This window comes from Entelurus aequoreus, linkage group LG11 (assembly GCF_033978785.1).
Source record: "Entelurus aequoreus isolate RoL-2023_Sb linkage group LG11, RoL_Eaeq_v1.1, whole genome shotgun sequence".
In the NCBI taxonomy this organism is placed as follows: domain Eukaryota; kingdom Metazoa; phylum Chordata; class Actinopteri; order Syngnathiformes; family Syngnathidae; genus Entelurus; species Entelurus aequoreus.
The window spans coordinates 26,409,982-26,423,960 of record NC_084741.1 but is presented as its reverse complement, the minus strand read 5'-3'; the positions used below and the strand labels follow the sequence as shown (position 1 = coordinate 26,423,960).

General features: G+C 40.1%; 1 protein-coding gene across 7 annotated transcripts in view; it reads left to right on the top strand.

The window, feature by feature from the left end:
• dbf4 (DBF4-CDC7 kinase regulatory subunit) overlaps positions 1 to 13,674 on the top strand; it is a 19,221-nt gene extending 5,547 nt beyond the window's left edge. Inside the window, exons 5-14 of one of the 7 annotated variants that reach the window (XM_062062775.1) lie at positions 6,329 to 6,379; positions 6,451 to 6,520; positions 6,619 to 6,695; positions 6,763 to 6,808; positions 6,884 to 6,929; positions 7,002 to 7,127; positions 7,276 to 7,390; positions 12,427 to 12,542; positions 12,644 to 12,832; positions 12,893 to 13,653. In XM_062062775.1, the coding sequence (XP_061918759.1) occupies positions 6,329 to 6,379; positions 6,451 to 6,520; positions 6,619 to 6,695; positions 6,763 to 6,808; positions 6,884 to 6,929; positions 7,002 to 7,127; positions 7,276 to 7,390; positions 12,427 to 12,542; positions 12,644 to 12,832; positions 12,893 to 13,412 (1,356 nt within the window). In that variant the 3' untranslated portion in view covers positions 13,413 to 13,653. Of the gene's footprint in view, positions 1 to 6,328; positions 6,380 to 6,450; positions 6,521 to 6,618; positions 6,696 to 6,762; positions 6,809 to 6,883; positions 6,930 to 7,001; positions 7,128 to 7,275; positions 7,391 to 12,426; positions 12,543 to 12,643 lie in introns of all 7 variants that reach the window. The other 6 variants (XM_062062778.1, XM_062062773.1, XM_062062772.1 and 3 more) reach the window with 6 other exon arrangements.
• Positions 13,675 to 13,979: the final 305 nt, after the last annotated feature.

Genomic DNA, 13,979 nt, shown 5'->3' with positions numbered 1-13,979 from the left:
TCTGCCATTATTTAAAAACACACTTGCGTTTGTTTCCGGAAGTAATAATAATAACAATAATAATAATGGATTAGATTTATATAGCGCTTTTTTAGACACTCAAAGCGCTTCACCGAGAAGTTAGAACCCATCATTCATTCACACCTGTTGGTGGTAAGCTACATTTGTAGCCACAGCTGCCCTGGGGTAGTCTGACGGAAGCTAGCTACCAGTTCGCGCCTACGGCCCCTCTGACCACCACCCATCATTCATCATTCATTCACCAGTGTGAGCGGCACTGGGGGCAAGGGTGAAGTGTCCTGCCCAAGGACACAGCGGCAGTGATTTGGATGGCTAGAGGCGGGGAGCCAACCTGCAACCCTCAAGTTTCTGGCACGGCTGCTCTACCCACCACGCCTTGCCCCCTACGTTACGTAATGTAAAGTAGAAACACATTTGTTGCAGGAAGTCGGAAGTGCACTGCTATGGAAACGGAAATAATTGCGCTGAGGAAATAAGTTCTGGTATTGCTTAAAATGACCAAAATATGGTAAATATTGTACATATTACATATTGTTATGAATGTGTCTGTTACTACAATAGTAAGTATTTGTCTTTTGTTGTCTGTTTTCATTGCTGCCAACTGAACTGTTTTTTAAATACATAAACAAGGTAAAAAAAATAAAAAATTAGCACTGTTTTATTTTATTTTAAATGGACAACGTTTTATTAGTAATTTACATTTTTGTAACAGCTGAATGAGCAGCATAGTTACAATATAAAATATTTATGAATCAGTCATCTTTGTTCGTAAGCACATGCCTAAAATAATTTAAGCTCCATTTAGAAGTGGATGTAAAAATTACAGCCATTAAATGTGTACGCTTTATCTGATTAGTCGACACACACACACACACACAGTCGTGGTCAAAAGTTTACATACACTTGTAAAGAACATAATGTCATGGCTGTCTTGAATTTCCAAAACATTTTTACAACTCTTATTTTTTTTGTTATAGAGTGATTTGAGCACATACTTGTCGGTCACAAAAAGCATTCATGAAGTTTTTTTTTAATTTATTATGGGACTACTAAAAATGTGACCAAATCTGCTGGGTCAAAAGTATACATACAGAAATGTTAATATTTGGTTACATGTCCCTTGGCAAGTTTAACTGCAATAAGGCGCTTTTGGTAGCCATCTACAAGCTTCTGGCAAGCGTCTGGTTGAGTTTTTGACCACTCCTTATGCCAAAATTGGTGCAGTTCAGCTACATTTGTTGGTTTTCTGACATGGACTTGTTTCTACAGCATTGTCCACACGTTTAAATCAGGACTTTGGGAAGGTCATTCTAAAACCTTAATTCTAGCCTGATTTAGCCATTCCTTTACCACTATTGATGTGTGTTTGGGGTCATTGTCCTGTTGGAACACCCAACTGCGCCAAAGACACAACCTGATGATTTTTAGGTTGTCCTGAAGAATTTCAGAATCAGAAATACTTCAATAATCCCCGAGGGGAAATTAAGATTTTCAGCACAATCACATTTAAGATCAGACAAACATTACAGGGAGACAGAACAGGATCGCTGACAGGTCTGCCAACTTCCGGCGGCCCTTACAAAAAAGGTGATAAACAGGAAAACGCTGGGGAGGGTGGGGGGTGAGACAAAAAAATCAGTCTAAGACTGGGCCCCTGGAAAGGGGGTCCAGACGGAGGCCGAGGGGGAAAAAAACTCATAGCCATAGCACACATAAACATGTGTGTAAGAGGGAAACATTAAAGCACACAAAGGCCATTAAAGACATTAAAAGAGCAAAGCTGATGCAACCAGGAACACACAGCCACAAAAGTAAAACAACAACAAAAAAAACATATACACTGTGGTGGCCTCTACGCCATCGTTTGCTGGGGTGGGGGAGCATGGCCAGAGACGGGAGCAGACCCATCAAAGCAACCTCGCCCGCCCGACAACTCTCGGCCAGTGTCCATTCCGGATGGATGAGCGAGGATGCGTCTAGGAGACCACGGTGTCCGAAAACTGCTCAGTCAGCCAAGACCATACTTGCCAACCTTGAGACCTCCCATTACGGGAGGTGGGGGGTGGGGTGGGCGGGGGTGTGGTTGGGGGCATGGTTAAGAGGGGAGGAGTATATTTACAGCTAGAATTCACCAACTCGAGTATTTATAAATAAATGATAAATGGGTTATACTTGTATAGCGCTTTCTACCTTCAAGGTACTCAAAGCACTTTGACAGTATTTCCACATTCACCCATTCACACACACATTCACACACTGATGGCGGGAGCTGCCATGCAAGGCGCTAACCAGCAGCCATCAGGAGCAAGGGTGAAGTGTCTTGCCCAAGGACACAACAGACGTGACTAGGATGGTAGAAGGTGGGGCTTGAACCCCAGTAACCAGCAACCCTCCGATTGCTGGCACGGCCACTCTACCAACTTCGCCATATATTTCATATATATATATATATATATATGAAATACTTGACTTTCAGTGAATTCTAGCTATATATATATATATATATATATATATATATATATATATATATATATATATATATATATATATATAATTTATTTATTTTCTTATACATATAAATAAAATAAATACTTGAATTTCAGTGTTCTGGAGGCTATCCAGTAGATGGCAGTATTGTCCTGTTTAAGAGTGTCACAACATTGCTGTTTACGGCAGACGAACTGCTTTACGGGAGACGAAAACGTGACTGCTGTTGTGTGTTGTTACCGCGCTGGGAGGACGTTAATGAAACTGCCTAACAATAAACCCACATAAGAAACCAAGAACTCGCCCTCGATCATTCTACAGTTATAACGTGATTGGGCAGGCATGCTGTTTGTATCGTGGGAAAGCGGACGTGAAAACAGACTGTCGCCGCTGTCCCCACTCAGGTCCGCATGGAGCTGGAGGGGGCGTGGCCTCCAGCTCCGGCTGAATTCCGGGAGATTTTCGGGAGAAAATTTCTTCCGAGAGGTTTTCGGGAGAGGCGCTGAATTCCGGGAGTCTCCCGGAAAATCCGGGAGTGTTGGCAAGTATGGCCAAGAACACTGTGAAGCTTGTCCGTCCCGGCACTCAGCGGTAGCTCCGCAGCCCTGTCTCTTCATCCGCATCTCCTCCAGTCTCTCCAAACGGACTCTGATGTGGCAGAGAATTAGCAGCTGATCTCCATGGCCAAAAGGCTCCCGGGAGGCAGATCCAGAAGTTTACAAAAAAGCACAGCAGAAGTCACAAAAGTGCCACCCCTTCTCACACAGCCCCAAAGAGTCCTGAACCAAAAGGCAAAAAAAAACACATGAAAACAAGAGGGAAACATCAGGAACACAAAAGGATGAAACAAGAGCACAGAGCTCCTGCCAACACAGCCACTACAGCGGTGCCATCTTGGAAATTTTTTTTGGAGGTAATCTTCCTTTTTCGTTGTCCCATTTACTCTCTGTAAAGCACCAGTTCCATTGGCAGAAAAACAGGCCCAGAGCATAATACTACCACCACCATTTTTGTTTTCAAACAAAAATTTAGCCTTTTAGCTACAAAACCCAGCAATATGTTTGGAGGAGAAAAGATGAGGCCTTTAAACCCAGGATCACCATTCCTACCGTCAAGCATGGTGGTGGTAGTATTATGCTCTGGGCCTGTTTTGCTGCCAATGGAACTGGTGCTTTACAGAGAGTAAATGGGACAATGAAAAAGGAAGAATACCTCCAAATTCTTCAGGACAACCTAAAATCATCAGCCCGGGGGTTGGGTCTTGGGCGCAGTTGTGTGTTCTAACAGGACAATGACCCCAAACACACGTCAATAGTGGTAAAGGAATGGCTAAATAATTCTAGAATTAAGGTTTTAGAATGACCTTCCCAAAGTCCTGACTTAAACGTGTGGACAATGCTGAAGAAACAAGTCCATGTCAGAAAACCAACAAATTTAGCTGAACTGCAGCAATTGTGTCAAGAGGAGTGGTCAAAAATTCAACCAGAAGCTTGCCAGACGCTTGTGGATAGCTACCAAAAGCGCCTTATTGCAGTGAAACTTGCCAAGGGACATGTAACCAAATATTAAAGGCCTACTGAAACCCACTACTACCGACCACGCAGTCTGATAGTTTATATATCAATGATGAAATCTTAACTTTATAACACATGCCAATACGGCCGGGTTAACTTATAAAGTGACATTTTAAATTTGCCGCTAAACTTCCGGTTCGAAACGCCTCTGAGGATGCCGTATGCGCGTGACGTAACCCGGGGAACACGGATATGCCTTCCACATTGAAGCCAATACGAAAAAGCTCTGTTTTCATTTCATAATTCCACAGTATTCTGGACATCTGTGTTCGTGAATCTGTTGCAATCATGCTCATTGCATTATGGAGAAGGAAGCTGAGCAAGCAAAGAAGAAAGTTGTCGGTGCGAAATGGACGTATTTTTCGAACGTAGTCAGCAACAACAGTACACAGCCGGCGCTTCTTTGTTTACATTCCCGGAAGATGCAGTCAAGATGGAAGAACTCGGATAACAGAGACTCTAACCAGGAGGACTTTTGACTTCGATACACAGACGCCTGTAGAGAACTGGGACAACACAGACTCTTACCAGGATTACTTTGATTTGGATGACAAAGACGCAGACGTGCTACTCTGAGTATGCAGCTTTGGCTTCTAAACATTTGATCGCTTGACCGTATGTGCGCAACTTTTTTTTGCGTATGTACGTAACTTTTTTAAAATATATAAGCTTTATGAACCTTGGGTTAGGTGAACGGTCTTTTGGGCTGAGTGATTGTGTGTGTTGATCAGGTGTTTGAATTGTATTGGCGTGTTCTATGGAGCTAGGAGCTAGCATAGGAGCTAGGAGCTAGCATAACAAACACGCAGGTGTTTTTATGCAGGATTAATTTGTGGCATATTAAATATAAGCCTGGTTGTGTTGTGGCTAATAGAGTATATATATATGTCTTGTGTTTATTTACTGTTGTAGTCATTCCCAGCTGAATATCAGGTACCATAAGTATGCAGCCTTGGCTCCTAAACATTTGATAGCTTGACCGTATGTGCGCGTCACGTACGTAACTTTTTAAAAATATATAAGCTTTATGAACCTTGGGTTAGGTGAACGGTCTTTTGGGCTGAGTGATTGTGTGTGTTGATCAGGTGTTTGAATTGTATTGGCGTGTTCTATGGAGCTAGGAGCTAGCAGAGGAGCTAGGAGCTAGCAGAGGAGCTAGGAGCTAGCGTAACAAACACGCAGGTGTTTTTATGCAGGATTAATTTGTGGCATATTAAATATAAGCCTGGTTGTGTTGTGGCTAATAGAGTATATATATGTCTTGTGTTTATTTACTGTTGTAGTCATTCCCAGCTGAATATCAGGTACCGTGAGTATGCAGCCTTGGCTGCTAAACATTTGATAGCTTGACCGTATGTGCGCGTCATGTACGTAACTTTTTAAAAATATATAAGCTTTATGAACCTTGGGTTAGGTGAACGGTCTTTTGGGCTGAGTGATTGTGTGTGTTGATCAGGTGTTTGAATTGTATTGGCGTGTTCTATGGAGCTAGGAGCTAGCAGAGGAGCTAGGAGCTAGCATAACAAACACGCAGGTGTTTTTATGCAGGATTAATTTGTGGCATATTAAATATAAGCCTGGTTGTGTTGTGGCTAATAGAGTATATATATGTCTTGTGTTTATTTACTGTTGTAGTCATTCCCAGCTGAATATCAGGTCACCCCCGGCTCTCACAGCATCTTCCCTATCTGAATAGCTTCAACTCCCCACTAGTCCTTCACTTGCACTTTACTCATCCACAAATCTTTCATCCTCGCTCAAATTAATGGGGAAATTGTCGCTTTCTCGGTCCGAATCTCTCTCACTTCATGCGGCCATCATTGTAAACAATAGGGAACTTTGCGTATATGTTCAACTGACTACGTCACGCTACTTCCGGTAGGGGCAAGCCTTTTTTTTATCAGATACCAAAAGTTGCAATCTTTATCGTCGTTGTTCTATACTAAATCCTTTCAGCAAAAATATGGCAATATCGCGAAATTATCAAGTATGACACATAGAATAGATCTGCTATCCCCGTTTAAATAAAAAAAAATCATTTCAGTAGGCTTTTAACATTACTGTATGTATACTTTTGACACAGCAGATTTGGTCACATTTTCAGTAGACTCATAATAAATTCATAAAAGAACAAAACTTCATGAATGTTTTTTGTGACCAACAAGTATGTGCTCCAATCACTCTATCACAAAAAAATAATATATATATATATAGGCAGTATATTTTGTTTTGTTTTTGCTTTTCAGGTTCTTACAAGTCGTGGAAAGTCTTTTGTGGAGAGGGCAGTGAGAAAAAAGGTGTGTTGGCATTTTAATAGTTTTTTTTATGCCTTTTTTTGTTTCACTGATAGGCTCTTGTTTGTTTTTAGGAAAGAGTGCACATAAGCAAGATCCTGTTAAATGCTCTAGAGTGGGGTGTGAAAATCCTCTACATTAATGGTGTGATTCCATTTGGGACAATTCTATCAATGCTATTGTCATAGGACGCAATTGTACTGCTTTCGTGTGTTGTGATGCTGCGTTTTGCTGACCTGCAGATGTGATCATCTATGTTGAGAAGAAGAAAAAGACCCTGGCAAGCCAGTGTCCACGGCCTACTGTAGCCAAATCAAGTGTAAGTTTCCTGAACTTTCATGGATAAACATTTTTTTCTTTGATATGTATTATTTTCATTGCACTAGGTCAAACCTGAGTCGACAGCAAAGCACACCTGTCAGAAACACAAAGGTGAATGGCTTGTGCAGTATATTTGTAGAAATCATCTGAATATAAATGTGTTCTCAAAATGGCGTGTTTTCCTAGTAGGGAGAATCCATAAACCTTTTGTCAAGGTTGAAGACTCAAGCAGGTCAGATATACTAGCTACTACATTCAAATATGCATTTTCTTTTCCAAAGTGTTGTTCCCATATTATCTTCAGACGTTACTGTCCAGTGTACCTTACCATACTGAATATGGCGGAGCTAAACCTGAAGGCGCCTCCTCCTCACAGTCCCTTCTTATTTAATGATAAAGACCCTACAGGGGACAAACTTCATGGGAACCGGTATGGTGGTTTGATTTGCATTGTTTCTGTCAAAACACTTCTACCTTTTTTTATGTCTGGACAAACACTCTCATAGCACTTTTAGTTATTGTAATGAAGTATTCGAAAGGTGTTTAACATAAATATGCTTATGTGATTTGTCCCGTAGAAGTGTCAAACCCTCAACCGGTGAAGAACAAGCTGCTGGGCGGAAGAAGAACAAGGACAAGAAACGAGGCGGTTACTGCGAGTGCTGTGCTGTCAAATATGAAAATCTGACAATGGTAAGGCTTCATTCTCTAGACCCCAAATATAAGACAACTTGATTGTTTTCAGGCTACTTTCTAAGGAAAAGAGAGGGTTTATATTTGGGTCATTATGGTGTTTTTGGTTTCTGTATTAATGATAAACTAATGCACTCTGTTGACATACGACATCAGCCAAGGTCTGAAGGGGAACTTGACTTTTTTTGTATTTTGCCTATAATTCACAATCCTTATGAGAGACAACAACACATGTCATTTTTTATCCTTTCAAACTCATAAATACATTTCAGCTAACAATGGAGGCAAGGGGAGCCATGACATCATTGAGTTTATTTTGCCTGAAAACCCTCTCAAACCGCCAGCATTAAGCGGTAACGACAGTGCATCTGTAAAGTATTCACTTTTCCACATTTTGTTACAGCCTTATTTCAAAATGTAATAAATTCATTTTTGTCCCATAATTCTACAGACAATACCCCATATTGACGTTTTTATTTTTAAATGTGCCAATTTATTAAATCTAAAAAACAAAAAATCACATGCACGTAAGTAATCACAGTCTTTGCCCAATACTTTGCTGATGCACCTTTGGCAGCAATTACAGCCTCAAGTATTTTTAAATAAGATGCTACAAGTTTGGGACACCTATCTTTGGGCAGTTTCCCATGTTCGTCTTTGCCCATTCCTCTTTGCAGGGGAGACAAGGGAGACAAGTCAGGATAGAGGAAAAGATAAATACTACAATTTACAGAGACATCCTGGATGAAAACAAACTATTCCCATCCAATCTGATGGAGCTTGAGTGATGCTGCAAACAGGAATGGGCAAAACTGCCCAAAGATAGGGGTGCCAAGCTTGTGGCATTGTTAGTAGAAAGACTTGAGGCTGTGATTGCTGCCAAAGGTGCATCAACAATGTATTGAGCAAAGGCTGTGAATACTTAGATACATGTGATTTTTTTTCAGTTATATTTAATACATTTTACAAAAACTTTTGGAAAAAAGACTTCACGTCTTTATGGGGTATTATCTGTAGAATTTTGAAAACAAAAAATACTATTACATTTTGGAATAGGTCTGGGCAATATGGACGAACACTGATATTCCGTATGTTTAGTCTGAATGGCAATATACGGTACATACCGGTATCTTAAACAAAACATGCAATCTTCTTAAGGTTGCCTAAGTTTTTTTTGTCTCGATAATCAGTGTTGAGAGGACTCTGTTTATTTTTGTTGTATGTAGTACAATTCACAGCACTTCACGTTTTCTGCACTTTGTTACAGCCTTATCCTAAATGGAATTAATTAATTTTTGTCCTCAAACTTCTACACACAAGCATCATAATGACAATGTGAAAACGTTTTGAGAATTTTTTGCAAATTTCTTTTACATAAAAAAACTAAGAAATCACATGTAAATAAGTATCATAGCCTTTGCCCAATACTTTGTGTATGCAACTTTGGCAGCAATTATAGCCTCAAGTCTTTTTAAATACAATGCCACAAGCTTGGCATTTAGGCAATTTCTCCCATTCCTCTTCGCAACACTATTTTCAGAACATCAAATTTAAGTCTGGGCTCTGACGGGGGCCACTTAAGGATATGCACAGAGTTGTCCGGAAGCCATTCTTTTGATATTGTTTTCCTCGTCGCTATGGAGCAGGTTTTCATCCAGGGTGTCTCTGTACATTGCTGCATTCATCTTCCCCTCCATCTTGATTAGTCTCCCAGTTCCTCCTGTTGAAAAACATCCCCACAGCATGATGCTGCCACCACCATGTTTCACTGTAGAGATGGTATTGGCCTGGTGTTGAGCAATGCCTGGTTTTCTTCCAAACTTGATTCCTCACATTCACGTCAAAGAGTTAAATGTTTGTCTCATCAGACCAGAGAATTTAGTTTCTCATAGCCTGAAAGTATTTAAGGTGCATTTTGGCAAACATTTACAAAGGAATGGCTTCCGTCTATACCATACAACCTTATTGGTGGATTACTGCAGAGATGTTGTCCTTCTATGAAGTTCTCTTCTCTCCACGGAGGAATGCTGTAACTCTGACAGAGTTACCATCGGGTTCTTGGTCACCTACCTGACTTGGGTCCCTATCCCCCAATCGCTCAGTTTAGACAACCGACCAGCTTTAGGAAGAGTCCTGATGGTTCAAAACTTTTCTATTTACGGATGATGGAGGCCACTGTGCTCTTTGGGGCCTTCAAGGCAGCATATATTTTTTCTGTACCCTTCCCCAGATTTGTGCCTGGAGACAATCCTGTCTGCAAATTCTACAGACAATTCCTTCATTCTTGGTTTGTGCTCTGATAGTAATAATGAATAATAATGGAATAATTTATGAATGTGAGTGTGAATGTTGTCTGTATATCTGTGTTGGCCCTGCGATGAGGTGGCGACTTGACCAGGGTGTACCCCGCCTACTGCCCGAATGCAGCTGGGATATGCTCCAGCACCCCCCGCGACCCCGAAAGGGACAAGCGATAGAAAATGGATGGATAGATTTACATAGCGCTTTTCTAGACACTCAAAACGCTTCACAGAGAAGTAAGATCCCAACATTAATTTGCTCCACCATCACACATTCATGGTGGTAAGCTACATTTGTAGCCACAGCTGCCCTGGGGAAGACTGATGAAAGCGTGGCTGCCAATTTGTGCCATACCAATTTGTGCCATACCGACCACCATCAAACATTCATTCACTTTCATACACCAGTGTGAGCGGCACTGGGATTGAGTGTCTTGCCCAAGGACACAACGGCAGTGACTTAAATAACAGAACTGGGGATCAAACCTGGAACCATCAAGTTGCTGGCACGGCTGCTCTACCCACCGTGCTCTGCCATGTACTGTCTAGTGTTGGACTTTATATATAGACAAGTCTGTGCCTTTCCAAATCGTGTTCAACCAACTTAATTTACCACAGGTGGACTCCAATTAAGCTGAAGCAACATCTCAAGGATGATCAGTTAAAACAGGATGCACCTGAGCTCACTTTTGAGTTTCATAGCAAATGATGTGAATACTTATGTACTGGCTTATTAGTTATTTATTTGTAATAAATTTGCAAAACTGTATTAAATAAAAATCTTGACATAGTGTCATTGTGTGTAGAATGTTGAGGCCAAAAATGTATGTATTCCATACTGGAAAAAGACTAACATAACAAAATGTGTAAAAACGTGAAGCGCTGTGAATACTTTCTGGGTGCACTGTATACTTACAGCATGTATATAAAATGTTGATGCAAGTATTTAGATGTTTCTTTTAAGTGCTTTATAAGCAGAATAGAGCAACTCCCATTGTTTCCTTTGTAAGCTGACTTTTAAAAGCATTTATTTACTAGATAGAGTGCATAAAAAAAGGAAAAAAAACATATGTGCTTTTCTTACATAAGGAGGATTGTGAATGATAGCCATAAAATGCAGTTCCCTTTAAAAAACATACAAATCAATGAGTGAACGGCTACAAACTTTGCTTGCACTTTGGCCAACTATAGCAAAGATAACAAAATGATCCTCATTTACACAGAGCTGGACAAATGCTTGACAGAACAGTCATTTAAGTACTGGGCCTTTAACACATGCTTGCAATAACTACTGTAATGTTGATACTCAACATTGTGTGTGCAACATACAGTATTCTAAGATTAGGATTAGAGATGGGGGTGCTCTTTATTTCACACAGCAAATGTATTGTTTCATCCCACAAGTGTAAAAATAGGCCAACCCACTTGTTTATAATGTTGATGTGCTGAAGTTCCAGATCCATCTTTTCTACTTCTCTGATCCCCTTTGACTCTGACTTAAAAATATATTAATCCGAATATTGTTTAGCAAGTCTGTGTATTCTCTTGTAATTAATATCCACATATTCACCTTGGTAATGGCTAAGTTTGTTTCAAGCATGCTTCAATGTCACATTAATGTACATCATATGTTCAGTGTCTGTGACACAAATCATTGTATCCAAAAAGGACTAGGAAGTAAAATGATTTAAGAAGGTGTGCCTTTAGCATTCTTTTAAAGGTATCTGCAGTTTAAAGCTCTCCACCAGGCCTTTCCTCAGATGGAGCATAGTACAGGTCTATTCAACTGGAAGTCTGGGGGCAATATCTGGCTGGGGAACGACACTAGACTGGCCGGTAAGTTTAGTTTAAAAAAAAAAAAAACTTAGACTAAGATATTTGCAGCAGAATCTTAAAAGAAACTTGGCGCTGTCACATTGAGGACCTTTTGAATAGTTTTTTGGAAGCAGCAAAGCATTCACTGTACATTCGTCTGTACATAAATAAGGGTTTATTTGTTGTTGTTTTTTATCCTCAAGCAGTTGTGGAACTATTGTCCCACTCTCTGGTCCTCATCAGCATGTGTGTGGCCTGGTCTTATAATAATTGTAGATTTGTAATATTATTTTTGGGAAGACCAGAGAGAGTTACAATACTCTAAAAACAGCAGCAAATAAAAACATGCTATAGTACTTCTCTGTGCTGCCTCAGAGATTAATTAGGGGACTCTGGCTATATTCTTAAGATGCTCAAAACCTATTTTTGTGATATTTTAGATGTGTAAAATAAAAATAAAAAATGTCATGTGGAATACACTATTTGTAAAGAGTTTGGTTTGAATGTCTGTTTGAATAAACTGCTTGGTCAAAAAGTGTTATTTCTAAAGACATGTTGTGTTACTTCATGTAATAAGAACAGCTTTTTGCTGTGGGAAATGTGTTAGGATTTAGTGTTTGATATGTACTTATTTTTTTTAATGATTATGAAAAATACAGTATATCATGTTCAAAAGAAATCCTATACTGGGAAAAATTTAACTGAATCGTAATCTAATTGAATCGTGAGTTGCCTCAAATGTCGCTTCCTCACAAAATTGGTGATTACTACAACCCTATTTAATGTAAAATTAATAATACATCTGGGCTAAAGATAGCAGACACTTGGCTTCAGCATTCTTCATCCTTATACAAATAGTTCAACTAGTGAATGATGAAATTGTGATTTACTAATTTCCGCTGTCACTTTTGTTCAATCCAGCACCTGCAAAGTGATCGTCACAAAGCTTTCTCCAAGACTGACGCTTACCAAGTTGTGGACAGACTGGTTTCAACTCTACACTGCAGCTTCACTCGCCTCAACAGACTTTATAAAAGGTGTTCCTTCAAGTTTCCTTTGGCATCCCCAATTAATCAGAGACAAATCACTTTTAAAACTTTCAATACTAACCGCTCAACTCATGTTTGTTTCCCGTCAGACCAAAGTGCAGTATTTCTACTGCTTTGGTTGTTCCTGCACCACTTGGAAGAAGTGAGCACGGTGGCAAGGCAGATCATAACCTCACTGGAATTATGAAAGAGAAGCAGCACAATCACGCTTTAAACGTTTCTTCAGCTTCTCCATCTGCCTCTCTGATTCACTGCAATGACAGGAAGTGGTTTATTGCCTCACACCAGTCAAAACTCCCATCTATGATCCACTGCAATGACAGGAAGTGGTTTATTGCCTCACACCAGTCAAAACTCCCATCTATGTGCAGACAGAAGCAGTTGGTTTCTTGCTCTCAAAAAGCCACAGACAACGCAGAAATGGCGCCCTCTAGTGTTGCACATCTGGCCGACAGTTCCCTCTTAGTTCCTCGGGTCAATCATGATGTGCAAGTATCTCACAGAGACCCGCTCAGCCTGACACTACCTCCCCATCAAGATCCACACAGCGTATCATACTTAGAAAGCCCGGAAGTTATCACAAATCAAGATGAGACCACAGGCAACAATGAATCGCCTGGGAAAGCAAGCGGAAAGGTCTCGGAGCGAGATGGGGCAAGTCCTCCGTCACTGACTTACACTTCTCCTGTTAAAAAAGTAAAGAGGAAGGTCAAAGCTTATAAGCGCAAAAGACGGAAACTCAACTCTAAAACTTCATGTAAAGATCATGTAGCGGAGAGTGCCGCTTGTGATGATACTCTGAGGCTTTGGCAACTTTTTTACTCAAGTGAGGACAAAGGTGGAATTCCTGGGGTTTGACGACGAGAAAGGAAGGACTGAATAAAATGTACTCTATTGCCTTTCCAATGGGGATCCAGGTAGTGTCACACAGCTTGTTTTCATGCCAGCTTTTCTGTATAAACGTCACTAATGTGGAATGATCGGTTACGTTTTTATTCATTTATATAGCACATTTAAAAACAACCCCAGTTGGCCAAAGTGCTGTACTGACTTAAATAATAAAAAAAAAGTGCAAGCAGTGTCACATTTACATTGTAACAGCAGGATGAATACAATTTTACAATTATAGAATATCCTAATGGGAATGGGGGTTGGTGTCGAGGTTTTTCATACAGATGTCCTGCAAAATAGCTGCTTCACACACTGTAAAAACTGTTGCCTAGATCTAACTCAATAAAAATAAGGCAACATTTTCCAAGCAATTTTTGTTAGTTTAGTCAACTAATTGGTATTTTGAGTTACCTAATAATATGCATTTCGATTTATGCAAAAAGATTAAGTTGCGTTTACAGAAAAAGCCAACAAATTGAGTAAAATCAATGTAAAAAAAACATCAGCATATTAAACACACAAGACTTAATTAAA